General features: G+C 35.5%; 2 protein-coding genes and 1 long non-coding RNA gene across 4 annotated transcripts; all 3 read left to right on the top strand.

Moving 5' to 3' along the window:
• The first annotated feature begins 4,572 nt into the window (after positions 1 to 4,572).
• Positions 4,573 to 15,436, top strand: LOC144359854 (uncharacterized). The gene is made up of 3 exons (XR_013422086.2): positions 4,573 to 4,844; positions 13,360 to 13,614; positions 14,623 to 15,436. It is a non-coding gene; the product is annotated as an uncharacterized LOC144359854 (long non-coding RNA).
• LOC100378437 (uncharacterized) lies at positions 7,009 to 12,206 on the top strand. 2 transcript variants are annotated; one of them, XM_078012803.2, is made up of 6 exons: positions 7,009 to 7,476; positions 7,718 to 7,805; positions 7,988 to 8,040; positions 8,520 to 8,589; positions 9,845 to 9,972; positions 10,661 to 12,206. In XM_078012803.2, exons 1-6 carry the CDS (start codon positions 7,195 to 7,197, stop codon positions 10,916 to 10,918), a joined length of 879 nt encoding a protein of 292 aa, XP_077868929.1. In that variant the 5' UTR covers positions 7,009 to 7,194; the 3' UTR covers positions 10,919 to 12,206. The 2 variants fall into 2 exon arrangements, with proteins under 2 accessions (XP_077868929.1, XP_077868928.1); XM_078012802.2 differs by having other exon boundaries at positions 10,285 to 10,781.
• Positions 14,869 to 21,428, top strand: LOC102800487 (uncharacterized). Its single transcript, XM_006821670.3, has 7 exons — positions 14,869 to 14,880; positions 17,222 to 17,298; positions 17,467 to 17,542; positions 18,547 to 18,600; positions 19,010 to 19,113; positions 19,257 to 19,338; positions 19,716 to 21,428. The coding sequence occupies exon 7, from the start codon at positions 19,721 to 19,723 to the stop codon at positions 20,429 to 20,431; it is 711 nt and encodes a 236-aa protein (XP_006821733.2). The 5' UTR covers positions 14,869 to 14,880; positions 17,222 to 17,298; positions 17,467 to 17,542; positions 18,547 to 18,600; positions 19,010 to 19,113; positions 19,257 to 19,338; positions 19,716 to 19,720; the 3' UTR covers positions 20,432 to 21,428.
• Positions 21,429 to 22,327: the final 899 nt, after the last annotated feature.

Below are 22,327 nucleotides of genomic sequence, written 5' to 3' on the forward strand. Positions count from 1 at the left end.
GATTCGCATTACATCTCGGAGAGACACAGAGGGGATGCTGACTAGGCGTTCAGCTAGGTCATTTAGGCAATGGGCCTGAGGTGACCATAACTCCCTGACCATAACTGTTGTGTTGGCTAAGAGTGGGACTTGATCGATTTACTAGGAAGCACAACTGGTCTAGAAAATCTGGTGTTAGCCTTACTGTTTGACTAACCCCTTGTTGGGCTGTGTAGCAACCAGCCATCTAGGTACACGTTTATGTGTATCGATGTGATGTGTACTGAGTGCGATAGAAATGTGTGGGTTCAGTGGTTCCACATCTGGGTGATCTCTCCTCCACCGAGGTTAGACCCCTCGAGGCCTGTAGAATTCGGTACAATCTACAGATATTATTGGAATAAAACTCCAAACATATTATAAGTGTTTATTTCTCTAAAAAAAAGAAATAAAGCTGAAAAACGACAAATATTGTATTTAGATTTTTGGCGTTCAAAAGAAGCAGATGACAATTTATAGAACCTTGATCTACTGTTACCCAATTGTGTGAGCAGATTGAATTTAAACTTGTATTCCACCTGACAAAACTATTTTGCTTAGATTTGGCATAAATGCAAAATTATAGGTTTCATATTCATGACAATTTGTTTTGGTTTCCCAAATTTCTGTCAATTACGAAAAGAAACTATGTCATTTACGACGGTTTGTTGATCTGAAATTAACAAAAATGTTAAGATGTGTTGTATTCTAAATAACCTACCTATCTTTTGAAACTAATTGAATGAAACTGTTCAGAATTGTCAAATTTAATTAACAAAATATAGGCTTTCCACTGTTAAAATTCATAAGCATATGCAAAATACAGCAACATCATTTCTTTGATTTCTTTTCTATTTTGCGACACGTGCAAATGGATTAGTAATTTTTAAATAATAATTATTGCTTATCCCTTGTTATGTTTCATGTAAATAGTTGACTCACAGTGACATCAGCTTTTTTTTAGATCGTCTCTAAACTCGGCCAAATAACTAGTCTCATACAATCCTCCTTCTCTAAGTGACTTGTTAGAGACTGTTGAACTTGATTGTCTGTATGACAATTACTCCAATAACTAAAAACAAATATTATATACTATTCACAAAGCCTGTAGTTCAAATACACCAGCATAGTACTAGATGTACATTCTCTCAAAATAGTGTGCAAATCAAGAATATAAATTAAGATGAAACTGTATAGTCATATGAATAAATTAATGGGCATACGGGTAGAATGTAAAGGGAAAATAACAAATAAAACTCGATGTCTGTTACTTTATGCTTTCTCGGGTATACAAGGTAATATGAGGGGGAATTCTTCTTCTCTGGTCTGGGGTTCTCCAACCCGTGTCAGGGGGGAATCTCATCTGTCTCTATATCACGTCTGCTTGAGGTACGGGATCGGGAACGTCACTTAAACTTTACAGTCAAATAGACTGACGTGCAGAAAATCACAATTTCATCTCATTGAGTATGTACACATGTTGGTATGAGAAGTTATTCCACCTGAGATGCTACATCGTCTTGCATTTTTTTCAAGAGAAAACCTCACCCTATAATTTTCTTCCGACATGTCTTGAAAACAAGTATTCAACATACATCTTCAAAACATTAACCATCCATTTCAAATATGCACAATTGTTTGCGTGTTTGTGTTGACAGATTTATAAATAACACGGTCCAGGGGTGTCCGCATAAACCAATGTTAACTGAGATTGATTGTAACGTGATTGATTGCCGTAAAATAGAGTATTTAGACATTACTTTCCAATGTCATATTTAGACATACTTTCCAATGTCAGTAGTTTCTGGCAAATGTTTTCAAATAATTAAACACAGTAGTCAAACTTCCATCTATAACGGCGCTCCTTGACAAGTCGTCAAATAGGATGGAGGTTAATTTATGGATGTGACATGGGTAGCTGTGGTTTTATCAAGAATCGAATTTATTTATACCTACAAAGAAAGATTGATAGTGGTTGTTTCAATTGTTGTTACATCACATATAGCCTCGGCGGATTAGATCTGTTTTAGTATCATATTAAACTATGCCTCGATGTATTTGTTAAAATACAATTCATACTAAGCCACGCATAAGGCAGAAAGGTAGCAAATTTAATTTTATCATTCATTTGGAAAGTTCTAATGTCATGGAGCTGTCATTGCCATGTACCCGGTTATATAATTATATGAAAACAGCTGTCTTACTCACGGATACACATTGCGATGTAGAACAGCTGCCTCTCGTAAGGGATATTAAGTACCTGTATTTAAAAAACTAATATATTGGTGTATTTATAAATATATGTCGCCTACGACAGTATTATCCAAAATGCATTTCGGTATGCTGTGTGTTTACTGCATCTGGCCTTTGCACATTTTTAATCAATCTAGCGGTTAACGTTTAGGCCCACTTTACATTACGCTTTTCGTGACAGTGGGACTGGCGACAGAGCTCATGATTGTAAAATCAGTTGTTGTCGGTCATTGACCTCGTGCTGACTACAATTTTACAATCATGGCCACACAATCTCATAACAGAATATGAGTCAATAAATCAACAACATATTTGAAGCATACATTTTAAGAGAAATTCTGAGCCGTGAGATCAATGGATATTCTGTCATGAATTTGTTTTTGCGTATCTGTTGGTCGACTTAATTAACTGATTATTAGCGAATTGCTGTGTTATGTCTGTCATCGTGTAGGTCTATTTGAAGTTTTGGACGGAACTTGGCTCAGCGGTTTGGAACTAATTACGAGATATCCGTCGCGATTCTGACAGTTGGTATTCCATAGTTATTGATGTAGTGAACGATTAATCAAAAGATATGACGTATTCAGTACTTAGTTTGATTGGCTTTATGATTGAAGTTTACGCCTTAGAGTCTTTTTACTGTTTTGTAATTGGTTAGAGTTTTGAAAATGAATAAAGAGAGTTTGAGTTGGTCTTGGCGAATACTCCACGATAGACGCAGTCGAGGCAGTCCTGGAGAGTCGAGAGTCCGAGAGAGTCCAGGGGCGAGCCTTGAGGCAGTCCAGTCTTGGGCTAGTCTTGGGTCAGCCTTGCGAGAGTCTTGGGGATTTTTTTCCCCAGGGCGCTGTGTCTTATAGAGTGCTCGATTGATCGACTAAGACGAGAGTTGAAACGTATTTCGTTGTGTGCGTCTTATTTGACTGTAAAGTTAAAGTGACTTTCCCGATCCCGTACCTCAAGGGGACGAGATAGAGAGACGAGACGAGATTCCCCCCTGACAGTGTGGAGACCCTGTGGAGAAGAGATTTACCCCTGATAATTCAATGCTGAAAAGCAAGAACATAAAATTAGTGCATATAAATACTTTTTTTAAAAATAGGCCACAAATACAGGACATACAACAATCAACCTCAAAAGATGACATACCAGTTTCCTAATATGATAGTCGAGTGCCCCGCCCCTGGGGATAAGCAGGAGACATTCTCCAAGCTTCGACTGATTACTGCCGTTGACGGCGTGCTTTAAGAATTTCGATTTAGGTGCACTCAGTCAATGTGTGTGTCTCATTTGTATACAAGAACACCTTTCACACCTATTGTTTTCAGTTGACCCCCATGCGGTTAAGGAATATTCCTTAATTCTTGGGCCATCAATATATCTAAGATTGTGGGATGCATTGGCAACAAAATTACGATTTTGTTAATCAATTCAATTGTGGTTTTTATACAATCCATCAGACAATGGGTGAACACACTTACGTTGAGTGCACAATTTAAGGCTGGAAGAGTTCTCTCACGTATATGCGGGTTTATAAGACAGGCATATTTTAACCGACATGAAACTACAAAAACTATTCGAAACAATTTAAATACCTAATAATGTTTTGAGAGATATAGTTTGAAACTATCCACTTTTCGAAGATTGCTTGCATGAACCAATGAAATTACAGGGATTTTTATAGCACAGTACTGAGATATCGAAGCCTAATACACTGCTTTATTACAGTGATCTGATATGATATATGTGATAAGATGAGTTATTATATATACAGTATTTATACGATCATGTGTTGATTATGTAATGGTTTCGTCCAATAGATGATGCGCTGACAGATCTTGCATGTATAAGATTTCGCCCGTTCTTGAATTGTGGAGTTGACTTGACATTTGTATATTTAAGTTATAGACTACATTTCAAAAAGCTGAATAAACTGACCTTCAGTTGCCCTGGGTATTTGCATAAATTTGCATTAAAAGCAGCCAGCCTATAAATAGAACCATTGTTACGAAACTGACCCGTCAACTCACACGTACGTTTCAGTTTGACCCATATACTACCTATGTATCGTCCATCAAACTATTTAGATTGTGTTAATTTGATTATTCGGAGACGGCGGTCAATTATTTTCTCCGGTACACACGTAGTTTATCGTTTGAGATCTTTACGAGTTTTCTACACCCACGCTGTTTGTAAAGCTGGAAATCCCCGACCACGTGACCAGCACGGTCATCCAATGACTGCGAAATGGGAATACCAGCAAATTATTTTTAGGAATTATCTCAACGGAAATTCCGAGACGTATTCTCTCGGTTCTATTGCGATGCAGGTTGGGCCTGTTGATTAGGCATTTTACGGTGTCTACCACCATGGTTGAAACTCCACGCGGCGTTTATCCCGCTTTTAGACTATATATTATCTGCAATGTCTTTGATTTTGAATACCTCCTTCGAAATGTCCCGCTTATCACGATGTCCGTCACACTGCTGATCAGCTGGATCATTACATAACGGTACCATCGTTTAACCGTTACGGGCTGCAGTATGTCGGATCGCGCAAAAGGTGGAGTCCATCAGGTAAGTTTAGTTCACATTAAAGTAACAAAAAAGGGTAAGTTCTTACACAGCGAATGCAGATTTGAATATTTAGGTGTGGTGTACAGTTTTGAATATAATGAATATAAATATTCATTGCGATTTCTGTAATTATTACACTGGGTAGTAGTTATTAGTGATTAGCCATTACTATGTGAAATATATTGTTGACTTTGCTACTTGGTACGCAGTTTAATTGTGACGATACGTGTAATTGTTGCATTATTATCCCTTTATATATCACCTAAAGAAATTCATATATCATATAATTCACAATTGTTGATATAAAAGGTCTAGAAACAATGACTTGTGATCCAAATTTACGTGAGGTGAGTGTGGCCTGGTTCGCGGGCGTAGTAAGTTCACGGGCAGTATGTTGAATTGATATAAGTGATATTTAAAATCGAATCCAATTGTTTATCGATACAGCAATCCGTGAGGGCATGCAGTACAACTGTGTCGATATAAGTGATGTGTATGCACACCACATATACTCGGATATATGCATTGAACCCCACACGAAAATTCCATTTGTGGGGTTATTTGGTCATTTTCGAAATTGACGAAATACATTGAGAACATTTAATTATGTATATAATATATATATTAGCTAGCAATTGTCGTTATACATTTTTTTAATGAAGTTTGAAAATTATGTGGTATTCTCTTTCGAAGGTGGTTTGGAAAGACCTATATTTTTTCACCAAATCCTAGTAACATATTTTAATTATGTGCTATCTTGCCATGAGGGAACTATTTGTTTAATACATCATTGTCATTTTTGGTGACTACTGTATTTTAATTACTGCGAAGAATCGAAATAAATGTTATGTTATACATATATATATAAATATAGTATACATATGTATCGATGGCGAACATTTCATATTGAGAAATACCATAAAAGAAAGAAAATAACACACACACACAAATAAAAGCCAAAATACGTTCAAAGTTCAAAACTGAAGAACAAAGTATTTTAGATTTTTTTTACAATCTTGCCTCCCATACGTCTTATTGGTACTCAGCTCAGCGACCTTCACAGTAACCTGGACAGTCAAATGACGAGTACAGGCAGTGATTCCAAAACACTCATGTATGCATATTTATTTTGTTCAAGTCAACACTGATTGGTTCATTTCTATTTTCATTTTCTACAAGATCGTTCTTTCAACTCAAATACTCAGTTATTTCGATTAAACTCCCTTTTTTGTTTAAAAATGTACCCCCCCCCCCCCTGCAAAATTCACCCGTCGCCCCATCACAGATTATTCTCACAATTTTACAATGCGTGCACGTGGTGCCGTCCTTCGTGAAAAACTTCCGCTTCCGCACCTCGACATGATGGCAAGATATGCGCTCGAAAAAGTTCCGGAGCTCAGCCAAGACGAATTCTGGAATATGGTGCGTATGCCATGCTAAAGGTGGGTGCAGAAAGAGAGGATGTCCTTGATAATCCGTCGCCGAGGGCGCAGAAGGGGTATATGATGTATACTGTGATATATGTAATATTGAGCACCAAATACATGGTCATGATTTGTCATTGGCCTTAGTGCACATCATTTATAGACGATGAACGTCATGTTCGTATAGCAGATAAAAGCTGATTATTTGCAATAACCTAATTAGGAGAGACATTTATAGAAGGGGTAAACGGGCGCGTACTGTTATTTGTTTTACTGATGTTCAAAACTGATGCTGAATGGGGTAAAAGGCGCTTTATGTGATATGTAATCTTAATTAAGCGATGGGTGTAATCGTTCACGCGCTAGCGCTACCAATACGGATACCACCATGTATTCGCAGATAAAATAACAAAAAAACAAAGACACTAGGTGTAATCAGCGCCCTCAATAGTCTGAATTTTAACAAGTCAGCACCTGTTTGAAATCTAGTCCATATGCTCAAAGGTCATAGGGTATATTATGTTAGCAATAAAGATCGAGTATCGCCACACAATACCGTTTTAGTACCTGTGTTGTTGCTGTATTGTTGTTTCCTGCACAATAGCTTGAGCTTCGATTGCGTTCTAGTCAAAAAGGTCCCAGTACTTTGTGATAAAAATAGTGTATTGTATGCCTATCCCAGTAAATGGACGAATGCCAATGCAAATTAATTTGAAGTACTTTGCACATATACGCCCCCACCTTACAGATGTCAATATGGATAAGGGTGGCTGACTTTAACCCAGTATGTTATGACCACGAAATTCTAGGAAAAAGCCCCTACCAGCTACATGGTATAATAAGACCGGGGTTAACACGTATGGCATCGACAGGTCTGGTGACGGATTGAAGTTGGTTTTAACGATTTTAAATGCACTACTAGCACAATGAAGGCAGCCACGAAAACTCAAACGCGGACGCTCTGGTTGATTGGTGGTGCTGTGATCGCTCTCGTCATACTGTTGCCGTTGCTGGCTGTTGTTCTTATTGCACATGTCAGAATTAATCGGTTAGAATTAACGTTGTTAACAACAACTGAAAATCTGCAAACTCTCGAAAGACGGGTCATGGAATTAGAAGACAGACTACGTTATTCGAATTCTGAGGACAGCGGGGACAGTGAAAACAACGACGATACCGAACAGTTCATGGTAGGAGACATTCTGAAGGTAAGCTTAAACTATTGCGTAGATAGATACAGTTCTTCATGATAAGCGTCACTGTTGGTGACTGGTGCCGCAGTCTGTTGTTGGCTGAGTGTAACAATTCAGGCACCTGTCTCCACAAAGTGCGAAGTACGGCCTGAAAAATCTTTGCACTGAAACGCGTTGTGTAAAATCTCTTCGTTGATTCATTCTTCTCAAAACAAATCATTGTCCTATTAATTAAGCTACGTATTTTGTCTCATAGGATGGTGTTGACGCTGGCAGAAAGCTGTATGAAATGTTGAGTGACAGAGTTGATACGCAAAGCAGGGAGAGCTCGGGAGAGTCATTGAGTGAGTATCTTGATAATACTAGCATATCGGCAATGTTGTTAGTCTACAATTACCATCCTAACCAATGTGTTTGAATTCACGTGCGTTTGTAATTCCATGCCTGATATGCTCGCTGAGAGGTGCATCACATTGAACCAAAAGATTGCCAGGATTCATATTGTGGCTTACTTCTTTTTCTGTAGGTAGGATGAAACGAAAAGGGAAGAAAAAGGACAAATGTAAAAAAAACAAGAAAGGTAATTACTTTTATTAAAATATAAAAATATATTTTATTTTGGTTTTGTATGTGCTTTAGTTCCATTGTAAATGAATATTGACATAAGGGGTTACCAAGGGTAATACAATAAATAAAATAAAATAATACATAATGTATTTGATAATTAATGTCTCTGTTTCTCTATTATTATTTTTACAGTAAGTGGTATACAGTCATAAGTCTGATTTGAATTGCAAACTAAGTATACGTTCTATCATATTTCAATCGATAAATATTCTATTTTCTAGTTTATAAATTTATAATTTATTCTAACTCGCTAGTTCAAGGTGTAACATACTGTGAAATCTGTGTAATTACATTCCCCTTGTCCTTTCCCCAGTGTCTAACGGTTGCACATTTTCAAGGTGAAGATGGCCCTGACCGAGTTAGACATACTGGAAAAAGTAAGTATATTTTCAATACACTCATTTTAGTTTATGTATATTTTTGTATTATAGTGTGGTCCTACTGCTGCACATATTATTGGGGATGGCAAATACGGAAGAGCGACCGTGAACGTAGGAAGAGGTAAGCGAAGGGATATATACCACGGACGCATGACTCGGGTGTATCATCTGCGCATGCCCAGTATACATCATGCTATATCCAATATCTATCTGTATAATTCGGACCCATAAACTTCTACCAAACTTATAATCAGTATATAAGTTTATAATCATATCATAAAACGTATTTGATATGAATACTTCTATCTGGACACTTGCATGTGGTGACCTTTGATCCTTATGTTAATGAAAAATCCTGGTAATCTTTGGTCGCTAGGCTCAATGTAAACAGCAAACTCTAAGTAACTATATTTAGGATCACGGTAGCGTTTGTTTCTATTTTGCTAGTTTATCTGGGGGCAAGAGGAATAGCTGGCTACAGGTTACAGAAAATAAAAATGGCATTCACAGTAAACAAAATAGGTTTTTACACTTTACAGATAAAGCAAATTCCTAATTACATTTACATTTTTATAATATATTTGATAATTTGAGTTTAAGAATCATAATTGGAAATTGCACACGAATTACGACATTTAATGTCGGAAATTCTCTATGCGCTTACAAAACATAAAATCTGTGTACACATTACGGACGAATAAAATAGCTCATTACATTTTACACCTTGCCCATTTCTACGAATTTACGCCTTTTATTTATTTAAATTACATTATTACGATATTAAAAACAATTGATTACAGCTTACGAAAATACCCCCTGCCAACCCTCTATCTGCGCCTACTGGCAAAAGAGGAAGTTCAGTATGAGGTCATTGTGACTATTGTTATGTAAATATGTATATGTGGTTACTACTCATAGATAGATGAAGTAGGTTTTCTGAACTTAAAAATAATCCAATCAGATTCCAGATGATCCCAGAGGCTTTGACATTAGCTTGAACTATCATGACATATCTGTAATGTCGTTATTTTAGTTGATTGTCCATCTTTTTATGTAATAGTTGAAATATTGGCGTCTCAAATTATGACAAGAATGTTTAGTCACATATTCACGTTTTGTTATTTCGTTATACTGTTGTTCTTGTTCTCATAAGTATACATTTCTACACACTCAATGTGAAGATAGTTGAGGATCAGAGTCTCCTAATAACACCCACTGTTCAATATTTATAGAATTATTTCTAATCATACTGGTTACTCACTCTTTGTCTGTATTTACTCTGACCATCATGGGTCCATGATTTATTGTTTACAAAAAAAGGGCTTTTGGCACTAAAATCATTGAAATACTGTAAATGCTATAATTTGTTCTTATAGATGGGGTATTAGATCTTTGGCGGTATGCAGACTGGATGAGAGATGACCCAAATAAAGAAAAGTTTCTACTCAGTGTGGATGGAACTATAACGGTTATAGAAGGTGGCTTGTATTACGTCTATAGTCAGGTAATTCCTTGGTTCTTGGCGGATTTTAAACTTGCTGGGCTATGATACGTGTTTTTATAATTCTGTTGTAAATTTGTGATTGCAAACTATTTTCATTATTTGTATTAGAAAGTGAAAAAAAATATTACTGATAATATCACGTGGTGTCGAGCTACTCAACTCTAAGATGACATATTATATATATTACTTATATATATTGTTTATCAATTGTGGTCTATCTTTTATTTTGGTGCACAAACATGTTGCTCCATGCTGCGTCTCTACCAGGGTCAGCGCTAAGTGTTTTAACTAGTATTTACCCGTCATTTACAGGTCAGATATTACGATAAATTGACAATGGCGCACGTTGTCAATATTAATGGAAACCCCTTTATTACGTGTACTCAGTCGACTTTGCAACATTCGCTAGAATCCAAGGAAGATGCTGACCCTCCGGGGATTGATGAAGGGCAGTCCAAATATAATACTTGCTATACAGGCGGTGTAACTAAACTAGATGACAGGAGCGAGGTCACTGTTAATATTCCGTACCCCAACCGTGTAGTGAATATGCATAAAGATAGCAGTTTCATCGGGTTTATTAAGCTAGTGGCTTGAGCATGACACGACCACATCCCAGCCTTTTATGTGCACTCCTCAAGCTCATCGAAGTTTACTAAACTGACTCGAACCTTCTGGTCGCTTACAGGTCACCTACAAAGACGCCAATAACCCGTTTGTTGGCCATTCGGTTTATGTGGGCCAGGGTAGGAAACAATCATCCATTGCCAGTTGCAAGTATTACCACTCAGAGTACGCCTTTCACTCCTGTTTTACGGGTGGGATCGCCTTCATCCAGCCTGGCGAAAAAATACACGTATCAATGCTTACTGATGGAGAGGAGGTGTACAGTATTGCAGGGGAATCCGATACGACTTTTATTGGTTTTCTTAAGCTAGACAGTTAGATGTGGTACGTGCTCATACTCAAGCCACATTTCTCCTGATAAGTTGTGTTTTGCGCTATATCCAGACATAAACGTTACCATGTGTATATTGTATATAACTATGATTTTATTTCTATTATGAGTTTCGTGCAGTACGCTGTTTCTGCATGTGTAGATTTGATGTACAGTAAAGCAAAAGTTATCTATTACATGTGTCAAGGTTATATATAGTTCTACACACTTTCATCTCGTGATGTCCAAGATTTTTTTTATTTTGTAATTTAATCAAGATGTTACTGTAAAATCAGAGACTCTATAGAAGATATGATTTATTCTGGAACCATCGTTTCCCAATTTATGACAATAAGTCTTTTTATATGATATGAAATGCAACCTAGCCTCTGCATTATCTTATTATCCAGTGTGTTTTCTATCCATCATCTATCGAGTCTATGGTAAAATGTACAAATTCAATGTGGAATATATTTTAGTTTTGTATGTGTATGTTTTTCAATTCTTCGGAAAAATTTATTGTGAAGTGATTTTTTACGACTGAAATTCAATATGTTGTTTGGAAAAGTTGCTATTATAGCATTTGTATAGATATACATATCTATATTTGTTATTATTATGCTTTTGATCTTTGGTGATATGTTTTCATAATACCAAATATAAATCCTTGAAAAAAGAATTACCTGTCGGCCAAAGTTTTACAAACCACAACACAAAGGATGCTGGGAAAATAATGAATAATACAGTAAATGGACCACAATTTAGATTAAATAGGTCGTAACCAAATACAGCTTAACGAAAAGAAATTTAACAATTTTAAAATGCTAGGCCTGTCACTTTCTATACCGGACGAATGCCGATATTATCATTTAACAAATATTCACTTTTGAAAAATAAGTATTTTCTTTCATTTTTTGTGAAAACCCTCAAATTATGGGACTTCAATCGTAGATCATGGTTCATGTTTTGTCCAAACAAAGATATCACCAACGGGCGTCTGAAGACCACAAACACATTGGGATACATTTCTGATTGATCAAATGGTTACAACATTGAAACGTGTTCAATTGTTCATGTTATTTACATACGTCACTTCGAACATGCAATCGACACGTTTCCTCTACCTCCTTTGGCATGTAAATATTATGTGTATATGAACTACGAAGTGTGTGTGCAATTTTAACGCACTTGTAAATATGTTTTACCCTTACATTTTCATTTCAGTTGATCTTTACGTGTTATCAAGATGTAAAAATATATATTTACACTAATAAATGTCCCATTTAGTGCACAACAAGATTGCTTTCTTGGTATATGTGTATACTAGTGTGTGATGTGAGACGCAGTTAAGCGTGGCTAAACGCGTTGATACGCACAATGATATGACGAAGGATGGATAATTTGCCCAACGCGCTCAGCGGATTTACATATACAATTATTGTCGTTTTTTTTATTATTTCCAATTTCCTTAAACTAGACATGTGCCTTTCTTTCCTTCTGAAATCATAACACGTTCATTGTTGGAAATAGACGTGTATTTCAGACAGTATTTTCTTCTCGCTATCCTGAATAATTTGGAACTGATATGCCACATATGGTTGGAGTATTGCCAATAATCCGTGAATCGGTAAGACGACCCTGGGTGCATTCTACCATACTTATAGTCATCTACTTTCTGTCTCCTCCTATCTCCTTCACCTTTTCTGATATAATAATTATTGATATAATTATTGTAAAATCCTTCTGTTGACTTTATTTAGTTGACCCGGCTTAATCCTATTCGCAGTTGTTGATTGTGTTCTTACCTCCACAGCTCTTCTCACCCTGTATTAAAATCTGAATTTTCATACATATTATACAGATTACATATATTTACTTGATCAAAACATAAAAAGTACACACTGAGTACATTACTGAGTTTCATCATGGTCAGAACTCAATCATTTTTGTGACTCCAAAGCATGATGTCCACTCCGAATATTCCGCTAAAATAAGTTGAATGGCCTATACAGGCACAGTTTTACAGGACAATAACTTAAAACTCTTCCACGGTTTTGTAATTCAATGATATTGATGAACAGTCACGTAAATGTACTGGCCAATCTGACCGCAATTGATGGGACCGGTAGATTGCATGAGTGTGTATACACTGAATAATATATTACGTATTTTTTTAGAAATAACAATGACGAAAGCTTGACTACAATGACTCCAGTGTTGTTTACAACAGGTTCGCAAATATATTGCAGAGATAGGTTCTTAACTGTACAAATAATATGCCACCAACCTAGTTTTTCTGGAAAGCTTACCCTACTACCATCACTGAGTAATTCATATATTCGACTATGTAAAACGACCTTTTCAAGACATGTCTTGATACTGAATGATCATTTTCTTAAAATATAAAATAATGCGTAAACCGAACTTTGTTTTATGTCTTGTTTCAACAGTTAATCGACGGAAAAGCATTCACGCCCTTCCAGAGTCCATGTCAAAAAATCGATCATACTAAGTGTGTTACTTCGCTCACAAACCTTCTAGTTGTCAACTTATACATTGACGTTTACTTGATAGTGGTTGAATTTAATGGTAAAAATGTCTGGGAATGAAGGGTGCACCACCCAGTAACGACAGCGCATCTGGTTGCATGGGATTGGTAATGAAGTAGTTATGCAAGAAATCGGCCATCTTTAAGTTGATGTGTTGTAAGTATAATTGTGTGTTATATGGGGCATCCGAAAGCACCGACAAGAGCGGAATACCTCGGTTACCCACTTTAACACACATGGTATTGGCATCTATCTGGGTCAAAGAGAGTAAATCACAATTACGCCTATTAAAATCAAGAGTCGATAATACGCTCCTAGTCATAAAGCTAAATTGAACTCGTTTCGGGAAAAAATTCTATAAAGTACCATAAAAATCATTATACAGTATTCTGGTGTATTTATTCGCTCTGTTATACCATGTATGAAATGGCTTATTGAGTTGATTTAAAAAAAAGTATTTTGAAGGAAGTGCCAAACGGGATCGAGTTAAGAATAACGGGATCGGACGTTCCAGGTGATGCTTTTGGCTAAACATTTTTAAAGTGATTATAATGTGATGTAAGCATGCTATCATTGATATGTTCACTGAATATGTTTTGTCAATATACTTTCCCGATGATATGTCATACCCAGTAATGTAATAGTTATTTAAGCATAAAGTACGGAAGAACATAGTAAATATTCTTTGTCACACAACGAGATGATAACAAAAACACACTTTGGTGCAATCGTAAAACATTTAGAACAATATTCATATGTCAACAACAAAGTTTATTATACATTTGTCTTTATATTAGTTGTAAGATAAAATCTTGAATACAGTAGTCTAGTTTGGTCCTTCGGGTCTAGGAAAAATATGGAGTTATATGAGTCTGTACGAAGACGTGCATATAAGTTGACATGTAACAATTATGTAATCGATTATAAAGAGCGCCTACACATGTGTAAACTATCACTAAGGAGAGAAATGATTAATTAATTAATTAGTGTAATATTTTTTTTAACTTGTCGATACTAAAAATTAGTACGTTTTGAAGCAGCAGAGCGCGGGCATACTTACCAGGTCTAATGTGATGTTAGTAAATTACAACCAATAAACAAACAAACAAATCAATCTATCAATTAAACCATCATTCAATCAATAAAATCTCTTTCTGCTTTCAGACTTGATATGTGATGCGAATACATTGGCTGTTGTAGTATCTGGGGCAATTGGTATAATCTTCAAATACGAGATAATTAACACAAGTGGTTGTTTTTATTTAATAAAAGAAGAAAATATATAATGGCGAAGACAAACTTCAAAGTTGATTGATAAATTGTTTACAATGAATGAACAAATGGAGGATGTTAAAAACTGTCATGGAAGATATATTACATAACTTGACAATTTGGATTTGAATGTGATACATACCTTACAAGGTGAGATTATTATTACTATGATCACAAACATACATGTATGTCTACTGGATTATTATTCGTATATGAATTGTGTAATTTTAACAACATTTATACTTTGGATGTTCTTTGCGTATGTTTAAAACTTGAGTGAATTAAATAAGTGATATATAATTCTGTACACCATAAAATGTGCTATTTGGTTTCCAATTGCCGGCAATTCATTTATTTTACAAATTAACACAATTAATGTGCGAGAATATATTAAGCGTTATGATGAAGTCACTATTAACTCAGTGGATTAAAGTAAACAATACTTTTATGTGTTTTGAATATGATTGTGTAGTTTCATATTCGTTGTTTGTGTCGTGGTATTTATGAAACAATAACGAAGAATACTACAAACAAACAAACAAACAAACCACAACAACATGTCTGTATATTATGGTGTTAGACGACAGGCGACAAAAATCATCGGCTATAAAAAAAAATTCCGTCTGTTAAAACGAATTTTAGCTGTATCTATATATCTATTCAAATACTAAATACTGTTGTATTAAATTGCTCTTGAGACCACAAATACTGTGTTAACGATATTTATCTTTTTTTCATGTCGTCATATGAGATCAAAAAATGTGTTACTTACTCACTTAAAGACACTTGAGGCTACATAGTTCACAATATAAATACTGCACATGCAAGGTATACGTATTTATATAACATACACATTACACACAGATTCATCCATATTATGCAATTATTTAATACATAATGATGTGACATGGAGTACTGTGCTTGCTGAGTGATGAATGCTATATTTTAATTACATTTATTTGCCCTTTTTAAAATCTCTCGACTTTCTGAAAATTCAACATCGTAAAGATACATGCGATTTGGGGTAAAACCAGTTCATGGTAAATGTGAATATAATAATTTTAATTGACCTTGTCCCAAAATCGTGTCATGTGCGTGCTAGATCGGACGACGTATTATTTGAAGAGCGTCCCGGGCATTGCACTACAATTGCATCAGTCTGCTGACCAGGTTTGACCCTGTTCGGTGTCCCTTATATGACCTGGGTCTACCGTATTTGCACTGACTGTGAAATGATACTCATACTTTCTAAGAATTGACCTTCTAAGTGTAATTGTTTAATGAAACAAAATGAAAGTATCAAACATACCTTCACTTACATTTACAAAAATAATGTATTGTTTTTTGTTTCTAAGATGCCCAAATGACAAGCCTGAACGGTGCTATACGAGTAAGCTGTTCTCAAACGTTGGTGCTAGTTATGTCTAATCGTAAACCGCTTTAAATAATTTTATTTGCGTCTTTGCAAAGGCCACACAATTATCAAATCGCAACAACTTTCACTCTCACCATATTAGGCAGTTAATCGGAAATATGGTAAGAGTTTATACCACACTATATCGTTCGTTTCGGGTATCAACAGTTATGTATAAATATATATCACAAATGATCCTATGAAATGGTAAATTGTACGAATTAATGGAAAACCAGTGAATACAACTGTAATATTTCACCAGGTTTATTATTGGTAGAAAATGATATGTATATTATAAGGAGATGATACAATTTCTAGCAGATAGGGCACATTTTTTTAACAAATCAAGATGGCGGCGATCTAAGACTTGCCAGTGAGGCACATACAACGAGAACCTGGTCGACCATTTAATGTGTTTACCCGTTCGTGCGACGACCAAGTCCTGTCAATCTTTTTTGATGTCGCCATAGTGTACACTGATTCGTTAGTCTGGTACCCGTCCGTCATTTCGAAGTGGGCGGGATTGCCGGGTGGTGAGAAATTGTAACATTATTCTCAACTCACCTTAAATTGCAGAATCCTTGGACATTTTCTTTCGCCAAAAAGATTCTGAATGTGATTATATAGTGTGTCGTTGGATGCATAGGCGACACCGACTGCACTGTGTGCCAAAATACCCACGCATTTAAATAGAAACCAGAGTGTGCAGTGCAAAGAAACCGCAATTCTTAGAACTACAATTGTTGACATGTCATTTCGTTGGATCCACTGGTTAGAGCAAAGGTCAATTGAAAATTATGCCACAACATCAAAACATGCTACTTACATCCATCCAGGGAATAGAATAAACAGTGTTGCGTGTTGATGTTTTTTTTTTCAACTTAAAACGTCAATAGTCTTTGATAATGGTGTTCAACATAGCTGCGCACAAGATGTCTAGCAAGAAGCGAGCATCTCATAGGGACAGCCTGAGCGGGCGTCTAGTGGCTTTCTTATTTATCTTGTCACTTACTAATACAGTCGCTCTTATTTTGGGATTCGTGTTTTTTAACCAATGTGTTAATTCATTAAAATTAGAACTACTCGAGTATGGGTCGTCGTCCCGTGATCAAGAAAACACAACTTCCAGCAACGATATTATCGCTGATACAAAAGTAAGTTTGAACTACTCTATAACACACACGTTTATAGAATTCAAAGTTGACGTTGGTTTACACCCAGTTATACAAATTCAAAAGTATTTTGCCTTAATGCCGGGACCTGTTGAGTAATTCGTGTTGATAGTCTTAATTTTACTGACATACATTCACGCTTTACGCCAGGTCCGTGTATTGAACAGATATCAGAGGGACGACGCCAGCAGCGGTCAAACACAGTGTCAATGTCAAGGTCCACAAGGTAATGTATGGTAGTGGGATTATACTAGTAATTATAATGATATAAACTAACATGAACTATAAATCACTTCTGACTTATCGTGTCGTCGTTGTTCGCGCCCTTTTCAAACGACTTATTATATTCTTTGGTGTGATTGTTGACAAACACGCTTGGTCATGTGACTACCTCATTTGAATAAGGGGCTTTCCCTTCAGAGAACGGGGAAATCCCGCGTATAACTTTGTTGATCTCAAGGACAGCGGATTTGAGGCGTAACATAACTAGTCCACCTTCTCACTGCTTTGTTACACTTCACGTAGCGCACCCTAAGCATGTGCGCTTTATTAGATCAACTTGAATTTAAAAAACAAAACAATAAAGGGCGATGGCCATTGCGCCGCGCATGCGCACGATATGAGACCCATATTAACAAAAATGGCGATATTTGCGGAGATAGCGGCATGTAAAAGAGATTCTATCAAAATTTAATCAAAAACGTATTTATAACACTCCGAGATTCATTCTCTCAAGACAAAACTCCAGTGATCAGAATAAACTCTAGCCTCCGGTTAGAATTTTGTAATCCCACTTGAATACACTGATACAAAAGAGTCAAAACCAAACCACAGAACAGAGGTTGTTAGTTGTGAGGGCATAGCCCGAAACAACACCCTGATGTCTTGTGGTGTACTGACTGTTTTAATATGAATGCAAAAAAACAAAACAATCAGCAGTATTGCAATATAGCTCACAATTTGGAAAACAAAATAGCAATATTGTTAGTTCAAATGTAACTTTATTAAAAAATGATAAGCAACTTCTAAAGACGATGTCATTTGGTTTACGAGTTTTCTCTACAAATTAAAATATTCATGTAATTTCCAAACAAATGTGGGAAACAATTTAGAAAAAGACAAAAACAGTTTTACTGAATAACATCGTGGCAGTGGAAAATACCTTACACCCTCCTATACCGATCCGATTAGTAGACTAAGATAAGTAATACGTGTTACACTTTTCTACAGGCCCACCTGGTCCAAGAGGAGAAGCTGGAAGAAAGGGAGATAATGGCGCACAAGGTGAGAATCAAACGTTCGTTTTCTTTATCAAAGGCTTATAGGTTTCACACCACAAGTTGTTTCATGTTTTGTTGTAAAGTGGTACCGAATGCAATCCATTCTATTTTATTGAAAAAAAAACTTTTACAAGAATGGCATACCGGTCGTTATTTCTTGAAACTTGTTTTATTCTTTTTTTTTTAAATTGAGTATTTGACACATTGTATCTATTAGTAAAATAGCCCCGGCCTACTTTCCGGCTTTACACATTGTCGTCCATTAGCAGTTAAATTGTATACCAAGGCCTTGACACACGCTTTGCACCAAATATTGTTGTAGTTGTCTAGACAAGTCGCTGGACTTTCGGTTTCGTATACAATACATGTGTTGTGTTGAAAAGCCTCACGAATTGTTGCTAATTTGTATATAGGTCCTCCCGGGGTGTCTGCAGTTCCAGGAAATCCCGTTGTACGTGACACGTTTCATGAATACTTGTATTGGCTTTATCAGACTGGACAGTTGCATCCAGAATTGGTAAGTATTGAGGTCAATCATACTGCTACAAGAGAAATGACTTTCTAAAGTTCTCGCGAAGCCCGTAATTTTGAATGAGATGTTCCCATTGAACCCAAAGCTGGTTTGTAGCACACTACACAAGATGTCGTCCTTTCTTGCAGATCCCGGCTTTCAAGAACAACCGAATTGCTGTTCCAATCGCACACCTGGAAGCCAGTGAATTAGACCAATTTGTTATCAAGGGTATGTTTCTTTCTTTCTTTCTTTCTTTCTTTCTTTCTTTCTTTCTTTCTTTCTTTCTTTCTTTCTTTCTTTCTTTCTTTCTTTCTTTCTTTCTTTCTTTCTTTCTTTCTTTCTTTCTTTCTTTCTTTCTTTCTTTCTTTCTTTCTTTCTTTCTTTCTTTCTTTCTTTCTTTCTTTCTTTCTTCCTTCCTTCCTTCCTTCCTTCCTTCCTTCCTTCCTTCCTTCCTTCCTTCCTTCCTTCCTTCATTCATTCATTCATTCATTCATTCATTCATTCATTCATTCATTCATTCATTCATTCATTCATTTATTTATTTATTTATTTATTTATTTATTTATTTATTTATTTATTTATTTATTCATCATTTGTTCTTATAGAAAAAATGGCGACGCTTCGTAACTGGCATGTCATGCCATGGACAACCGAAGAATCGTTGATTTATAACAAAGCTACAGGACAATTGAAAGTGTTAATTCCTGGAAAGTATTACGTGTACAGTCAAGTTTATTTCTCTGACAGTTCTTTGCCCGTTGTGGGTTATTTTACTTGCATAAACAACCAAGCGCGCATACGCAGCCTTTCGTCTACTACTCGAGATATAGGAACGGACAAACGGACATTATCCGCTGGGGGAATATTCCTCCTTGAAAAAAACGACTTCATTTCCATCAAAATACCGTTCGCAAACATCTCACTGTTCTTGGAGAAAGAAGGCACATTCATCGGTGCCATGTTTCTCGACAGACACAACGTACCGCACAATTTTTCTGAAATACCAAATCTCCAACCTAAGGGTGATAGCGCTGTCGATGTACCACAAGAGATATGCAAACCGGAAGCGATTCATATAGTGAATTATGGCCGAAATAAAATTTGCATTTCTATTGACAAAGTACCGCAGTGTCCAGTAAGATGCAGAAAAGAATTGTTCAGAAATAAGAAACTTGATTTTCATTGCGTTAAATCAAACAAATCGTTTCCCTTATTGTGGCAAATGGTTACCTCGAAACAAGCATTTGATGATAAGCTGGCGACAATGAGGTCTGATAAGTCTGCAAGTGTAGACATTCATGATAGTTGCCAACCAATATAATTATTGCTATTTTGTTTTACAACTACTACTACATGGCTGATAAAACTACATTACGTCATTACAGTATCAACACATTTCGTAAATAGACAACACAGCCATAAGTAATTGTATGTTTGTGAGTCTTGGTGATCAATGTCCTATATTAATAATAAAAATATAAAATATTGTCATATCAGCTCCCATTATATCGTTAAATGTATGTCTATGAATGTTTCTCCAGAAGTATAAACGGCATAAGTATACTTTGCACAGAAGTACACCTATAACCAGTGTCTATTTGTGTACAAGCAGTGTTCCGCTGACAGTGGCTGCTTTTCTCCCAGTACTCGTATGTTCACTACATGCCAGTTAATAAAGTGGATTTCGTCATATATGTAAAGACGACATGCTTATTTTTAAAACGATATTTCTACATTTTGATTAGTTAATTTACACACTTAAGTTTATGTCATACGTTATAGTCTGATTAATAAGTAGTGGGACTATAACTTCAATGTGTCCGATCTCGACTCTACTTTGTGTTTATTACACTGTGTGTTACACGCTTTATTATATTCGTATCAATTTCTTTCATTTTGTTAAGTTAATTACAACTATAATTTTGTAACTCATAGTATTTTCATTTTTGTTGAAAAATAAAAAAAGAAAAACATGTTTCCACTTTTATGTATATCTTATATGTTTTTATATTAATTTCATTTATTGAAAACTATTAATATATAACTCTAACGCGAATTATATATGCTTTGTCCACCCGGCACATTGTATTTTGGAACGTCTCACATGCGACTAACCTGTTTGTGTTTCTGACAAAAGTTTGTTATTTTTAGATATGCGTCATATTTATAAAATATATTAATATCTAGAAAATTGAAATTTGATTTTAGAATTGTTCAATTTTACTTTTAACGTGGGTTTAACATACCAAGTAGAAATGTTGTTATTTTAATAGATGTTTTACATTTTATAATTCAGTCAATAAAGAGTTGTTTTTAAATCTGATGTGTTTAATTCTATTACGGTATTTGTTGTATTGTTTGTTTTGTTGGATCCTGTGAATGTGTTTTGTGTCCATTGCTAATTAATAAATAAACGAACTGCTGCGCATTTATTTGTGCAATGTCACGTTTTTTCAGATGTTGAGAGAGATCTTCGTCCTCGACGTAACAAATGGGACGCAAATTGATCGCGATTTTTTGTTTCAAACGGGTTACACACTTAGTGATTTTCATAGCAACGTTTCGGATAATATTTGTTTAGAAAAAAATCTGCCTAAAAAATGCAAAAAAAAAACAACATAGTTGTAACAATTTAAAGTTAAAGCATTATTTTATAAACAATAAGCAGAGTGTCCTAATATCTCCTGACGACTAAGAATTCATTTATTAATTAAATGTAACCAAGAACATTTTGAGATATGATGTCAATTTTTCATCATAGGAACCAAATACATCACAAAGTCATGTTTTATGCGTAAAGTAATTTGGTGATTATATATTGTTATAAGGCTTTTTTGTGAACAGCACCATCAATTATAGTTTAAACGTGAAAAAACGATCATTTGTTTCAGAGATAGTGAACTACGTCAAAGCGACTTTTTAACATAAGGAAATGCAACAAAATAAGTTCAACAAGTCAACTCAATTTCTCATTAGTCAATCTATGAGCATAAATCACCAAGTCACTGTAATGTATGACCAAGTGCTTACTTAAAACATAATAACATTTTCCCTTTTTAAACAAACTAAATGAATATATAAAACCGCGATATTATCAATATTTGTGTTATTTATTTATTTATCATCTCTCCAACAAATATTATATATAATATTTGAAATCTTTGTGAAATATTACCTGTATTTCATTTGAATGGAAGAAAAAATTTATAGTCACTGT

Source organism: Saccoglossus kowalevskii, chromosome 1 (genome assembly GCF_978046115.1).
Source record: "Saccoglossus kowalevskii chromosome 1, keSacKowa6.1, whole genome shotgun sequence".
NCBI classification, from domain to species: domain Eukaryota; kingdom Metazoa; phylum Hemichordata; class Enteropneusta; family Harrimaniidae; genus Saccoglossus; species Saccoglossus kowalevskii.